This window comes from Somniosus microcephalus, chromosome 1 (assembly GCF_052327205.1).
Source record: "Somniosus microcephalus isolate GS21.2 chromosome 1, FLI_Smic_1.0, whole genome shotgun sequence".
Taxonomy (NCBI): Eukaryota; Metazoa; Chordata; class Chondrichthyes; order Squaliformes; family Somniosidae; genus Somniosus; species Somniosus microcephalus.
Window position 1 is genome coordinate 133,152,416 of NC_140987.1, and position 15,825 is coordinate 133,168,240.

A 15,825-nucleotide genomic window follows, 5' to 3' on the forward strand; every position below is an offset into this window, starting at 1 on the left:
TTTCAACTTCCCCAATATTAACTGGGATAGTCAGAGTGTGAAAGGCTTAGAGGGTGCAGAATTCTTAAAGTGCATCCAGGAGAGCTTTTTGAGCCAGCATGTAGAAAGTCCTACAAGAGAGGGGGCGGTACTGGACCTAATTCTAGGGATTGCGGCCGGACAAGTGGTAGAAGTGTTAGTAGGTGAGCACTTTGGTGACAATGACCATAATTCGGTGAGATTTAAGGTAATCATGGAAAAGGACAGAGGGGGACTGGAAATAAAGGTTCTACATTGGGGGGAAGGCCGATTTTAATATGATAAGGCAGGATCTGGCCAAAGTGGACTGGGATCAGCTACTTGTAGGAAAATCCACATCGGAGCAATGGGAGTCTTTCAGAAAGGAAATTGAGAGAGTACAATGGCAACATGTTACCGTAAAGGTCAAGGGTGGGACCAACAAGCCCAGGGAAGCTTGGATGTCAAGGGATATATGAGAATGGATTAGGAAAAAAAGGGGGGCTTTTGGCAGATAAAAGGACTAAAGACAGAGGAAGCCCTAGAGGAGTATAAAAAGTGCAGGGGGATACTTAAAAAAGAAATTAGGAGAGCGAGGAGGGGCCATGAAATAACACTGGCGAGCAAAATAAAGGAAAATCCTAATGTGTTTTATTATAAGTATATTAAGGGCAAGAGGATAACTAGGGAACGAGTAGGGCCCATTCGGGACCAAAGTGGCAATCTGTGTGTGGAGCCAGAAGATGTAGGTGGGGTTTTAAATGAATTTTTTGCATCTGTGTTCACTATGGAGAAGGACAATGTAGACATAGAAATCGGGCAGGGGGACTGTGATATACTTGAACATATTAGCATCGAGAGGGAGGAGGTACTAGCGGTTTTAGCAGGCTTAAAAGTGGATAAATCCCCAGGCCCGGACGAGATGTATCCCAGGCTGCTGTGTGAGGCAAAGGAGGAGATTGCAGGGGCTCTGACACAAATTTTCAAAACCTCTCTGGCCACAGGGGATGTGCCAGAGGACTGGAGAATAGCTAACGTAGTACCATTATTCAAGAAGGGTAGTAGGGATAAACCAGGGAATTACAGGCCAGTGAGCCTAACATCAGTGGTAGGGAAATTATTGGAAAAAATTCTGAGGGACAGAATTAGTCTCCACTTGGAGAGGCAAGGATTAATCAGGGATAGTCAGCATGGCTTTGTCAAGGGAAGATCATGTCTGACCAATTTGATTGAATTTTTCGAGGGGATGACTAGGTGTGTGGACGAGGGTAGTGCAGTGGATGTGGTATACATGGATTTCAGTAAGGCTTTCGATAAAGTCCCGCACAGGAGGCTGGTCAAGAAGGTAAGAGCCCATGGGATCCAGGGTGCCTTGGCACATTGGGTCCAAAACTGGCTTAGTGGCAGAAGGCAGAGGGTGATGGTCGAAGGTTGTTTTTGTGACTGGAAGCCTGTGTCCAGTGGGGTACCACAGGGATCGGTGCTGGGTCCCTTGCTGTTTGTGGTCTACATTAATGATTTGGATGTGAATGTTAAAGGTATGATCAGTAAGTTCGCAGATGACACGAAAATTGGTGGGGTGGTAAATAGCGAGGAGGGTAGCCTCAGTCTGCAGGACGATATAGATGCGTTAGTCAGATGGGCGGAACAGTGGCTAATGGAATTTAACCCTGAAAAGGGTGAGGTGATGCATTTTGGAGGGACTAACAAGGCAAGGGAATACACAATGAATGGTAAGACCCTAGGAAAGACAGAGGATCAGAGGGACCTTGGTGTGCATGTACATAGATCCCTGAAGGCAGCAGAACAGGTGGATAAGGTGGTTAAAAAGGCATATGGGATACTTATATTCTATGCCTCGGCTAATGAAGGCAAGAGCAGGGAGGTTATGATGGAGCTGTACAAAACGCTGGTTAGGCCACAGCTGGAATACTGTGTGCAGTTCTGGTCGCCACACTATTGGAAGGATGTGATTGCTTTGGAGAGGGTGCAGAGGAGATTCACCAGGATGTTAGCTGGGCTGGAGCGCTTCAGCTATGAAGACTGGACAGGCTGGGGTTGTTTTCCTTGGAGCAGAGAAGGCTGAGGGGGGGTCTGATTGAGGTGTACAAAATTATATGGGGCATAGATAGGGTAGATAGAAAGGAACTTTTTCCCTTAGTAGAGGGGTCAATAACAAGGGGGCATAGATTCAAGGTAAGGGGCAGGAGGTTTAGAGGGGATTTGAGGAAGAACTTTTTCACCCAGCGGGTGGTTGGAATCTGGAACTCACTGCCTGAAAGGGTGGTAGAGGCAGGAACCCTCACAACATTCAAGAAGCATTTGGATGAGCACTTGAAATGCCATTGCATACAAGGCTATGGACCAAATGCTGGAAAATGGGATTAGATTAGACAGGGCTTGATGGCCGGCGCGGATGCGATGGGCCGAAGGGCCTCTTTCTGTGCTGTATAACTCTATGACTCTAAGACCCTGGGATGCAGGCCAGCTGGTCCAGGGGGCTTGTCGTCTTTTAGTCCCATTATTTACCGAGTACTATTTCCGAGTAATAACGGGGCACGCCACGAGATGCTCCGCTCCAGCAAAATCTAGGCCAATGTGAAGCCAGTACGAAACTCCAGTACGATTTGGACAGGTTGGGTGATTGGGCATAAACATGGCAAATGCACTATATAATGTGGATAAATGTGAGGTTATCCACTTTGGTGGCAAAAACAGGAAGGCAGATTATTATTTGAATGGCAATAGATTGGGAGAAGGGAAAGTGCAAAGAGACCTGGCTGTTCTTGTGCACCAGTCGCTGAAGGTAAGCATGCAGGTGCAGCAGGCAGTTAAGAAGGCAAATGGTATGTTGGCCTTCGTAGCAAGAGGATTCGAGTACAGGAACAAGGATGTCTTGCTGCAGTTGTACAGGGCCTTGGTGAGACCACACCTTGCGTATTGTGTGCAGTTTTGGTCGCCTTATCTGAGGAAGGATGTTCTTGCCATGGAAGGAGTGCAGCGAAGATTCACCAGGCTGATACCTGGGATGGCAGGAATGACGTATGAGAGGAGATTGTGTCGATTGGGCTTATACTCACTGGAGTTTAGAAGATTGAGAGGGGATCTCATCGAAACCTATAAAATTCTGTCAGGCCTGGACAGACTAGATGCAGGAAGGATGTTCCCGATGGCCGGGGAGTCCAGAACCAGGGGTCATAGTCTAAGGATAAGGGGTAAGCCATTTAGGACTGAGATGAGGAGGAATCTCTTCACCCAGAGAGTGGTGAACCTGTGGAATTCTCTGCCACAGAGGGCAGTGGAGGCCAGTTCATTAAATATATTCAAGAAGGAGTTGGATATATTTCTTAAGGCTAAAGGGATCAAGGGATATGGGGAGAAGGCAGGGACAGGGTACTGAATTTGGATGATCAGCCATGATCTCATTGAATGGCGGAGCAGGCTCGAGGGGCCGAATGGCCTACTCTTGCTCCTATCTTCTTTGTTTCTATGTTTCTCAATGTAGTTTGTGGGCAAGTGACAGAGCGGCGCAGTATCCATTCCCTTATTGGATGGCTAAAACTGGATGTACTGCCACAGGAGTTGCATTGTTTGGCACTCCAAGCATCTTCCCCAGAAGACAGCAGCATGCCTGTCAGGACGTTGCTGCCAGGCTCAATGCTCTAGATAGTGCCTGGATCCCATCTACAATGCTGCGCACACTTGGGTACCCGGTCACTCAGTAAAAGTTCTGTGACCTGCTGTGCTAATGCCTCCTTTCTATCGGGAATGTGGTGAACATGTCCCTTGCAAATAAGGCCTGTTATTTATTTGATGTTTCTGTCGATCGGCGACTGACTCATTTGGCATACGTCACCAATGGCGGCTTGGAAGAATCTGGTGCAAGTTTAATGCAGCAGTGACTTTCACATCCTTGGGAAGAGGCGCCTCTCTTGGAAAATTTGTAAATTGGTCTCCAGGAGATAGTACAGCTCTGAGACATTGAAGGCAGACCTCTCGGACATGCCTCGGAAGGACTATCTGGGCAAACAAATGTGGGTCTCTCGGTAAGGACAGTTGGGAACATAATCCATGAAATATAGTTGCAGCTACCTTTCTTGTGACACCATTAGAACCCCTAAAATATTTCCTCTCTTACCTACTTTGCTCACTGCAAATGAAATAGAAGCTGGAAAACAAGGCTGTTATAACAAATGGAGCTGGCAATAAAAGTCTTCTAATGCAAAAAAAATCAGGCCTAAACTGCACCAGAAATGAATACACAAAATCTTCTAAATCTGGTGTGGCCGTCATTTATATAAACTGATGGGTGCTCCAGAACTAGCCGCGAAGATGTTCCAGTACAGCTACAAAACTGGCATGTACCTGACAATGTGGAAAACTGCCCAGGTGTGTCCTGTCCACAAAAAGCAGGACAAATCCAATCCAGCCAATCACCGCCCCATCAGTCTACTCTCAATCATTAGCAAGGTGACGGAAGGTGTCGTCGACAGTGCTATCAAGCGGCACTTAATCGCCAACAACCTTCTCACCAGTGCTCAGTTTGGGTTCCACCAGGACCACTCAGCTCCAGACCTCATTACAGCCTTGGTCCAAACATGGACAAAAGAGCTGAATTCCAGAGGTGAGGTGAGAGTGACTGCTCTTGACATCAAGGCAGCATTTGACCAAGTGTGCCATCAAGAAGCCCTAATAAATTTGAAGTCAATGGGAATTGGGGGAAAACTCTCCACTGGCTGGAGAGTTGTTGGGGGTCAATCATCTCCGCCCCAGGACATCGCTGCAGGAGGTCCTCAGGGCAGTGTCCTAGGCGCAACCATCTTCAGCTGCTTCATCAATGACCTTCCCTCCATCATAAGGTCAGAAATGGGGATGTTCACTGATAACTGCACAGTGTTCAGCGCCATTCGCAACTCCTCAGATAATGAAGCAGTCCATGCCCGCATGCAGCAAGACCTGGATGACATTCAGGCTTGGGCTGATAAGTGACAGGTAACATTCGTGCCACACAAGTACCAGACAATGACTATCTCCAACAAGCGAAAGTCTAACCTTGACATTCAACGGCATTACCATTGCCGAATACCCCACCATCAACATCCTGGGGGTAACCATTGACCAGAAACTTAACTGCACCAGCCACATAAATACTGCTCCAATGAGAAGCTAGTACTTGTACAGACCTGGTGGACCAAACGGCCTCCATGTGTACTGAAATTCTACAATTCTATTAAACTTGCAGAAATACAAGTTTTTTTTACGAAACAGAGCATTCCTTGATACACAAATAATGAAGCAGTTTTAGCTTGGTATTGTAAACTTGGACTTGACAATTTAATCATTTAACAACAATGCACTCACATTATGTATATGTTGTTATTCAACATTGACAGTAAAAATCCCTCTGTGAAAATACTCTCCATCTTTGTATTAGTTGGAAAACAAACATTCATTACCTATACGAATAGTAGCTTTTCCTTTCAAACCATGTCCCAGCATTATAGTTTTTCTTCTTTGCTTTTGTTTAGCAGGATCTCGAGAGGATGTTAGTGTTAGCCATTTGTACTTGAGGTTTGAAAGGGAAAGACAAAAATAATGTTAAATGGTGACATTATCTACAGTAGTTACAAAAGTAAAATGCTATATAGTGGTATAGTTTCATTGTACACTGTTGGAACAAGCTGTATTATTGATTTTATTTTTTAAAAAGACAATTGTATAAAGAGAGTACTTCCAGCACCAAGTCCTGCTCACTCATTACCCTTATCCTTACTAACCTACGTTGGCTCCCGGTCCCTCAATACCCTCAATCTAGAATTCTCATCCTCGTGTTTAAATCCCTTCACTGCCTTACACTTCCCGATCTCTCTAACATCCTCCAGCCCTACAACTCCCCCCAAACCCTGTTCCTCTGACTGACATTTTGTCATTCGCCCCTCCTTTCACCCCACTATTGGCGGCCATGCCTTCAGCTGTCTAGGCCCCATACAATGAAATTCTCTCTCTAAACCCGTCTACTTCCCACTCCTCCGTTAATGCCCGATTTAAAATCCACCTCTTTAACCAAGCTTCTGGTTGACATAAGAAAACTACTAAGCACTTGGTTTGAGTATAAAACAAGGCTTTAATCAACTGTTTCACAACCATGAGTTTCTAGTTACATCACTAGTTCCTGGTTACAAAAATGTTCTGAGCAAGCTGGGCCCACGCCCGAGTATTTATACTTTCCTTGGACGGCGCCAGCAGCTAGCCGCCCAGTGTTATCTCATGAGTCATTTCTACATGAATAAGATTCATGACATTCTTCCCGCCTGAAAGATTTGGAAGTCCGACGACTTCCTTCTAGCGGATATAACGGACCACAAAGAGCCGCAGTCGTTTAGATTTCTGTTTCTGGCCGGAAGTCACGTCTCTTCGGGCCGTGTCTTGGTCCCTGGATCGCTTGGTTCATACAGGTAGGTTGACAGGGCCTGCGATGCCTTGATCGATCTGAGGGGGACTGGGGAGATCGTGACTCCGGGTGCGGGTCCCCACAGGCGCAGAGCTGGCTTCATCTTGCTTGGTGGCTGGTGATTTTCCGGCGTCCTGGCTTCGGGTGGTCACACTCTGCTCCCCGAGTTAATTCGGCGGAGTAGCCATCAGATCCCTTGATGTCCCAGGTAGGGCGTCATCCTCAAAGGAGCACAGAGTATCGGCATCATTAATATCGATCCCTCTATCGGTGGGGTCCGTGGGACCGGTCAGACGGGGCGCCAGATCTCGGAGTGAAACGGTGGACTCCCGGCCATTAGGGTACCGCACGTGCGCATATGTGGGATTAACGTCTGTTAGTTCCACCTCGTCAACGAGGGGATCATTCTTGGAAGATCGAACGAATCTTCGGAGCAGCACAGGGCCGGGAGCTGCCAACCATGATGGTAGGGACCGTCCCGTGAGTGGAGCAACGCTGGAACCCGAAGAATCGTTCGTGAAGAGTAATGTTGGTGGATGTAGAAAGAAGAGACCTGATGGAATGCAACACGTCAGGGAGCACAGTTTCCCACTGCTGGTCTGGCAGGTTGTGTGACCTCAGTGCAAGACGAACAGCGTTCCAAATGATAGCGTTGTATCTCTCGACCTGTCCGTTACCGATGGGATGATACGGTGTCGTTTTACTTGTGGCGATTCCCCGTTGGGAAAGATAACTTTTGAGTTCGCTTGACATGAAGGAGTGGATGAAATTGGGCGTACCGCAAAGGGAAAAGACCTGATCGAGGCATTTGATCACTGTGGAAGTAAGCATATTGGGACAGGGGAAAGCAAAGGGGAAGCGTGAATATTCGTCCACCATAGTAAGCAAGTAGGTGTTTCGCATTGAGGAAGGCAATGGCCCTTTAAAGTCAATGCTGAGTCGCTGCATAGGCTGTATAACGTGTATGAGTGAGCCATCCGACGGACGGAAGAATTGCGGTTTTAATTCCGCACAAATTCTACAAGTGGAGCATGTTCTTTTCACGTCTTCCGTAGAAAATGGGAGATTTTTAGATCGCACAAAGTGCAACATATGGGTAACGCCAGGATGGCATAAGTCAGTATGAAGATCCGCAAGAGTCGAAGTTGACATAGAAGAGCAGAATGCACGCGTGACGGTATCCGGGGCCACATTCTTTTTGCCGGGTCGATAATGTATGGTGTAGCCAAAGGCGGCCAATTCCATCCTCCAGAGCTGTATTTTGTTATTCTTGATCTTAGTGCGTTTCCGGTTATCCAGCATAAAGACCACGGAGCGCTGATCGGTTATAAGCGTGAAATGGCGACAAGCGAGAAAATGACTCCATTGACGTACAGCTTCGATGATGGTCGTAGCCTCCTTCTCGACAGGAGGATAATGGAGCTCGCTACCCTGCAAAGTTCTGGACAGAAATGCAACGGGTCAACCACCTTGATTCAAGGTAGCTGAGATCGCCACCTCCGATGCATCGCACCTCGACCACGAAAAGGAGATTTTCATCGACGGAACGAAGCGTGGCATTTTCCAGTTGTCGTTTGAGGAGGTTGAAAGTTGAACTAGCCGTTGCCTCCAACGGAAATGACCACGTGAAGCAGGGGCTGCACCTTGTCGGAGAAGTGGGGTATCCACTTCGCACAATAGGTGAACATGCCGAGTGCCCGACGAAGAGAGCAGAGATTCGTAGGGGGAGGGAGCTCCTGAAGCAGACGAAGTCGCTCCGGATCCGGTTTGATGACACCATTGCCCACCCAGTAGCCAAGGATGTTGACTAATGGTACTGATGTCACAGATTTGGACTCATTTAAGGTTAAGTTGCGACGACGGAGAACGTCAAAAAATTTCTGGAGGTTGGCATCATGCTCCTTCTGGTCATGACCAGCAATGGTGATATTATCCAGATATGGAAAAGGGTCCGTTAAGTTCTCCGGTTTGACTAGGCTATACATTGCCCGTTGAAAGATGGCCACCCCATTGGTGACCCCCAAATAGAAGGCGACAAAACTGGTAAAGCCGACCATTGGCCTCAAAGGCCATATACTTTTTGTCAGAGTCTTTTAACGGTACTTGATGGTACGCGCTCTTTAAGTCAAAAGTTGAAAATATCTTGTAGTTGGCAAGGTTATTGACCATGTCATCGATGCGTGGTAGTGGGTAGGCATCCAGGTCGGTATACTGGTTAATAGTTTGCAAGTAATCGATGCAAAGACGTTTCTTGTGTTGCTTCAGAGGATTTTTAACAACGACGACTTGAGCCCACCAGGGAGATGAACATAGCTCAATGATACCGTCAGCTAGAAGGCGAGAGATCTCTGCCTCGATAAACGATAGATCATCTTGGCTAAAACGTCGTGATTTATTGACTATGGGCTTACATCGGGGGGAAAGATTGGCAAACAAGGAGGGCTCGTCGAGCGAAGCTGCCGAAAGCGCACAAAACGGTACTTTGGAAATAGTAAGCTCCAGCTTTGACCTTCCAAACTCGAAAGTGAGTCTTTTGTGTTGTTTCTGGAAATCCTGTCCCAGGAGCACATCACTGGATAGGTTCTTGAGCACCCCGAGCCAGGTGGAGAAATCAGTGCAGCCATTGAGAATAAGGTCGACAAGACAAAAGCCGGAAGAATTGGTGGTCAGTGTCGTCAGAGCCATTGCAATTTCCCTGTCCGAGGGGTAAATACGCAGTTTTAACTTACTGACAGCCCGCTCACTAATGAAGCTGTCAGAGCTGCATGAGTCGATTAGTGCACTCAAAATGTGTCCATTTACCGAAACCTTCGTGGCTACATGGGGCAGACTTTGGGGAAAAACAGCTGTGATGGGAGGAGGAGCAGTTTTACCCTCAACAGCTGTAACTTTAGTAGTGGTTCTTGGGGGAGGAGCAGTTTTATAGATAGCAGCTGTAACTTTAGTCGTGGTTCTTGGGGGAGGAGCAGTTTTATAGATAGTAGCTGCAAAACTAACAGGGGCTCTCGACCGGTATACCTTAGAAAAGTGGCCTTTCTTACTAACAGAGGCTCTTGACTGGCATACCTTAGAAAAGTGACCTTTCTTACTGCAATGATTACAGGTTGCATTACGAGCAGGACAAAATTTCCTATAGTGGAATGCACCTCCACAGAAAAAACACTTCCTTCCAGATTGCCAAGATGCTGCTAGGGCAGGGTCATCGTCAGTGAAGGCTTCTAGGGTAGGGTTGTCATCAGCTAGGTTAGGGTCATCATCAGTGATGGCTTCCGCCCGAGGCCTATCGAAGGAGTCACTAAAAGTGATAGCAGCAGCCCGTGCACGTGGTAAAAGATAGGTATCTGCATTCCTCTTTGTTAAGTCCAGAGAACTGCCTGGTCATAAGCAGCCTGTAACTCAAGGGTTTTATTCTCCAACAGACGCTGGCGTATGACTGGAGACGCAATCCCATTAATAAAGGAATCAGCTGTGACAGCTTTAAGATTACAATCCTTGCTGAGCCTGCAAAGCTTTTGAAGGAATTCGTCAAGTGATTCCCCGGGTTGTTGTCGAGTTGTGGCCAGTAGATGCCGAGCAAAAATTTCGTTTGGGGCCTTAACATATAGTCGCTGTAATATTAGGATAGCGGAGTCATAGTCTACACAGTCTTCGATATAGTCAAACACATGAGGAGTTACATAACTGGCAAGTATCTTTAATTTATCAGCAACATTTTCACCACACCCCCCCCCCCGAGGAAGTTGCTGAAGGTACGATACCAGTGTTTCCATACCTTAGCAGTTGTAGGTGAATTCGGGTCCAGGTTAAGACGAGCGGGTCTTAGTAGTTTGTCCATGATGGATTGATTACTACGTCGGAGTTCCCTTCGGCAGCTGAAGTCGTAGCTGGCTGTTCCCGAAATCACTCAGAGCGTGGAGCCGATACACAGTTGATTAAATTGACGTAAGAAAACTACTAAGCACTTGGTTTGAGTATAAAACAAGGCTTTAATCAACTGTTTCATAACCATGAGTTTCTAGTTACATCACTAGTTCCTGGTTACAAAAACGTCCTGAGCAAGCTGGGCCCACACCCGAGTATTTATACTTTCCTTGGACGGCGCCACCAGCTGGCCGCCCAGTGTTCTCTCATGAGTCATTTCTACATGAATGGTAAGATTCATGACACTGGTCACCCCTCCTACCATCTCCTCCTTTGTCCTGGTATCTATTTTTGTCTGATTTATGCCTCTGCAAAGCACCTTAGGACATTTTTCTACATTAAAGACATTATATAAATGCTAGTTGTTGCTTCAGCAGAAAAATACTCCCTCCCCCTCTACGCTGTCAAAAAAATCTTCCACTATGGGCCCCCAAAAGGAGGAAATTGTTCTATTTCCCAGTAGTAAGACCCCTCACAACAATAAACTTCCATTTATAAAAGTCCCTAGGCGCTTCACACAAGAGCGAAACATACTCAGCACATAAATGGGAGTTAGAGGTGACCAAAGGCAAGGTTTAAAATATAGCTTTTGGGAAGGCATTTAAGGGCAGGGCGAAAGGAAGTGAGGCAGGGTTTGAGGAGGGAGTTCCAGAGAGTAGGGCCCAGATAGCTGAAGGCTCTGCAGCAATGGTGAAAGATGGAGGGAGGAATGCACAAGAGGCCAGAGATGGAATAAAAAAGGGCTAAAGGTAGAAGAGGTCACAGAGGTATGGTGGGGTAAGGCAGTGAAAGATTTAAAAAGGATAGCTATATCTATTAGATATTAGAAATCTTGTGTATGGCATGCACTTCATGTATTCATTAACTGTACTTCCTGTGTCATGCTTTTGGAAAAGCTGTACATCAATGTTAATACGGAAAAAACATATTTAAACATGTCAACAGTCATAATAGGAAAATCCTATCTGAATATGACAACATTTCAGTTTGAAAAATTTTCAGCTGCATTTTTCCCTCAATAACTGACATTTCTAATGTTCAAAGTAAGTTTTTAAGCAAAACAGAAAATGAATAACATGGTTACATTTACTCATGAAATTGTTTTGTCTTTTAATGCCCTCATTAAAGCTTTTAATGAAGGCTGCAGCCTCTCAAAAAATCATGGGCTTGGACTTGATATTTTTGCTGAAAGCAGTGACACCATTAGGTGAAGGTAGATTCTGGAGGCTGAGCAAGTGCAGTGTGCACAATTTCTTAGAATGTATCAATAGGATTTAAACTAGCCAAATGGTAAGAATGCTTCTTTCTTTATCCCCAACAAAATTAGGTTGTTTTCAAAATAATTTGAAAAAATATCTAGAGGACAAATTTCAAAAGCTTTATTCAGATAAAATTTATATAGAGTGTTTTTAAAACAGGCTGAGAGAAAAACAAATGACAGATTATACTGATTACACACTTGTTTCAGCTGTTGCTGGTTTCCAGTTACAAGTACTCTAGAAACGTCAGAAAGCATACAGGAAACTTTGGTTTATCCAGAGGTTAACTGTCCGGAATGCTCGAGCCACCGGCAAAATTCAAGAGTTGGTTCAGTAAGTTTTTTTTCTTTTCGTTGCTTTTTTTTTCCACCAGTCAGGCTCTGCAAGGTCTAGCTAAAGCTGTTGCTTAGCTACAGAGACGCTTGCAAGCTACGGCCGACTGTTTAGAAGCAACAGGGTTTGTTGCTAGATACGGAGCTCAAAAGCTTCTGTATGTTTTAACATTAGCGCTGGTTTGTCCGGCAATTTTGATGGGATGGCAACAGCTCGGTCCCGTCAGTGCCGGATATCACAAAGTTTCCTGTATTAAGCAGGTATGGAGAGAGGGGGGAAAGAGAGAGAGAGGGGAAATAGAGAGGAGAGAGAGCACGCACAGGCCCTTCCTCATTCTAAATTGAGTTATTTTAAAGTGTTGAAATTTTAAAACAAACAGAAAGCTTCTTCTGTTGATAGTTAAAAAATGTAAGCATTCTAATTGCTGTAACCTTTAAGATAGAGACAAAGAGAGGGAAAGGCAGCGTCTTTCGTTATTCTATGCATTTCTAAATGCCCCTTCTTTTATTTAATTCCCAGACATTCATCAATATAAATATAGCAAAATATTTGCTTGTAGTATTATAAGAATGGTAGATCTAGTACGCATATCCTGCCCATTACTAAATGTCACACTTCAAAAAAAAGTAATGAGTAACAACAGTTAAGGCAGTCATTTGACATAAGAGCTAGAAAATCTGCAATCTCAGAAACTTTACAAAACACATTTTAAAAGAACACAGCGGAAAAGTCAGCATTGCAAGCTGCAGTTGGAGAAAAATTAAATGCTGATCTCACCCAGTGTTTACTCTATAACATTTGGACTTTGTGGCTTTAAAAAGGCAGTTTCAGATTAGCAGAACAATACATTCTGCATTACATATTATAACCCACTCCATACTAAACAGTGCATCTGACTTGCCATAATCAACACAAGAGATCCATTTATAATATAACAACAACTTGTAGCACCTTTAACGTAGTAAAACGTCCCAAGGTGCTTCACAGGAGTATTAAAAGACAAAAAATGACACTGAGCCACATAAAGAGAAATTAGGGCAGGTGACCAAAAGCTTGGTCAAAGAGGTAGGTTTTAAGGAGCGTCTTCAAGGAGGAAAGAGAGGTAGAGAGGTTTAGGCAGGGAATTCCAGAGCTTAGGGCTTAGGCAACAGAAGGCACGGCCACCAATGGTTGAGCGATTATAATCAGGGATGCTCAAGAGGGCAGAATTAGAGGAGCACAGATATCTCGGGGGGGTTGTGTATAAATACAAGTTGTTGTTGTTGTGGGGCTGAAGGAGATTACAGAGATAGGGAGGGGCGAGGCCATGGAGGGATTTGAAAACAAGGATGAGAATTTTGAAATTGCGGCGTTGTTTAACCGGGAGCCAATGTAGGTCAGCGAGCACAGGGGTGATGGGCGAATGGGACTTGATGCGAGTTAGGACACGGGCAGCCGAGTAATAATAATAGTATTACATTTTCATCACACTTCCTCAGTCACACTTTCTTGCATGAAAATATCTTTAAAACTAAAACTAACTCACAAAAAAATCTACCAATAGTAAAAAAGTTATTAAACCAATCAAATCACTCAAAACATTTTTGCCCAATATTTTTTCTTTCACAGAAAAGAAAATGATTTTATATAACAAATGTTTAAAAAAATATTCCAACCTTTTTAATTTCATTCAGAACTTAAAAAAAAAAATCTGTGAGCAAAGCCACAAAAGATCTACTGGCGAGTAATAAATTTCACACAAGATGGGAATTTAAAATTTTTTTGATTAAACAAGTGAATTTCCATTGACATTGCTCATAGTAAGTCAAAAGGCAGGATAAAGGAAGAGTGGGGGGGGGGGGCGGGTCGGACCTACTACTTAACAACTTTACACTTGTGCCTTCCTCTCTGCTGTCATGTTCAAAGGCCATTACCCTCCATCCTCTTATCCTCAGTTTTTCACCCCCACTTGAACCCTTCATCTTATACCCACATTTTCATCAACTCTCCAGGTATCTGATATCCCAATGTGCCACCTGCTACGCTCAAAATCCCTCTCCCCTACTTAAACACTTATGCGCTCACTCTTCTCACTCCAACTGTACTTATCACTTTTTTGCCAGTTAAATCACTGTGGTAAACCACTGTTTGTATTCCTGTTTGTCCTGTTTGCATTCCACTGTGTACATGCCTGGACATGCCTCGGCTGACTCCTCCCACAGGTCCTCGTATAAAGGTGACTGCTCCCCAGCCCTTTGTATCCTGGACCGGTCGACCACGCGAGGCAGACCTCCATTCTGTTGTTAATAAAAGCCTTTAGTTACTCTTCTAACTCTCAGTCTTTTATGAGTAATTGATAGCGCATCAATCACGTCACCATTTCCCCCGTCCATTAGTCTCTCTCCCTTTGCTCATTCCTAATTGCGCTTCTGCTCCTGTTCATTCCTTTTTCACTTCTAATCTCCCCTCCACCCCATATGATGCTTGTGTCATAGAGTCATAGAGTTTTACAGCACAGAAAGAGGCCCTTCGGCCCATCGTGTCTGCGCCGCCCATCCATCCCTGTCCAGTCTAATCCCATTTTCCAGCATTTGGTCCATAGCCCTGTATGCAATGGCATTTCAAGTGCTCATCCAAATGCTTCTTGAATGTTGTGAGGGTTCCTGCCTCCACCACCCTTTCAGGCATTGAGTTCCACATTCCAACCACCCTCTGGGTGAAAAAGTTCCTCCTCAAATCCCCTCTAAATCTCCTGCCCCTTACCCTGAATCTATGCCCCCTTGTTATTGACCCCCCCACTAAGGGGAAAAGTTCCTCTTTATCTACCCTATCTATGCCCCTCATTATTTTGTACACCTCAATCAGGTCCCCCCTCAGCCTTCTCTGCTCCAAGGAAAACAACTCCAGCCTGTCCAGCCTCTCTTCATAGCTGAGGCGCTCCATCCCAGGTAACATCCTGGTGAATCTTCTCTGCACCCTCTCCAAAGCAATCACATCCTTCCTATAGTGAGGCGACCAGAACTGCACACAGTACTCCAGCTGTGGCCTCACCAGCGTTTTGTACAGCTCCATCATAACCTCCCTGCTCTTATATTCTATGCCTCGGCTAATGAAGGCAAGTATCCCATATGCCTTTTTAACCACCTTATCTACCTGCTCCGCTGCCTTCAGGGATCTATGTACATGTACACCAAGGTCTCTCTGACCCTCTGTACTTCCTAGGGTCCTACCACTCATTGTGTATTCCCTTGCCTTATTTGTCCGTCCAAAATGCATCACCTCGCACTTTTCAGGGTTAAATTCCATTTGCCACTTTTCCGCCCATCTGACCAACCCGTTTATATCGTCCTGTAGCCTAAGGCTTTCCTCCTCGCAATTTACCACCCCACCAATTTTCGTGTCATCTGCGAACTTACTGATCATACCTTTTACATTCTCATCCAAATTATTTATGTAGATCACAAACAATAAGGGACCCAGCACCGATCCCTGAGGTACCCCACTGGACACAGGCTTCCAGTCACAAAAGCAACCTTTGACCATCACCCTCTGCCTCCTGCCACTCAGCCAGTTTAGGATCCAACGCGCCAAGGCACCCTGGATCCCATGGGCTCTTACCTTCTTGACCAGTCTCCTATGCGGGACTTTGTCAAAAGCTTTACTGAAGTCCATGTAAACCACATCCACAGCATTTCCCTCATCCACCCCACTAGTCACCCCCTCGAAAAATTCGATCAGATTTGTTAAGACATGATTTACCCTTGACAAAGCCATGCTGACTATCCCCGATTAATCCTTGCCTCTCCAAGTGGAGATTAATTTTGTCCCTCAGAATTTTTTCCAATAATTTCCCCACCACAGATGTTAGACTCACTGGCCTGTAAT

At 45.3% G+C, this 15,825-nt stretch overlaps 1 protein-coding gene across 6 annotated transcripts in view; it reads right to left on the reverse strand.

The window, feature by feature from the left end:
- Positions 1–15,825, reverse strand: part of cep78 (centrosomal protein 78) — a 137,656-nt gene that overhangs the window by 58,480 nt on the left and 63,351 nt on the right. For all 6 annotated transcript variants that reach the window (XR_015078137.1, XM_085985780.1, XM_085985763.1 and 3 more), the window contains exon 9: positions 5,454–5,562. Coding sequence is in view for 5 of the 6 variants with exons in the window: in XM_085985780.1 (XP_085841906.1) it covers positions 5,454–5,562 (109 nt within the window). In the remaining variant the exon portion in view is untranslated. The remainder of the gene's footprint in view (positions 1–5,453; positions 5,563–15,825) is intronic.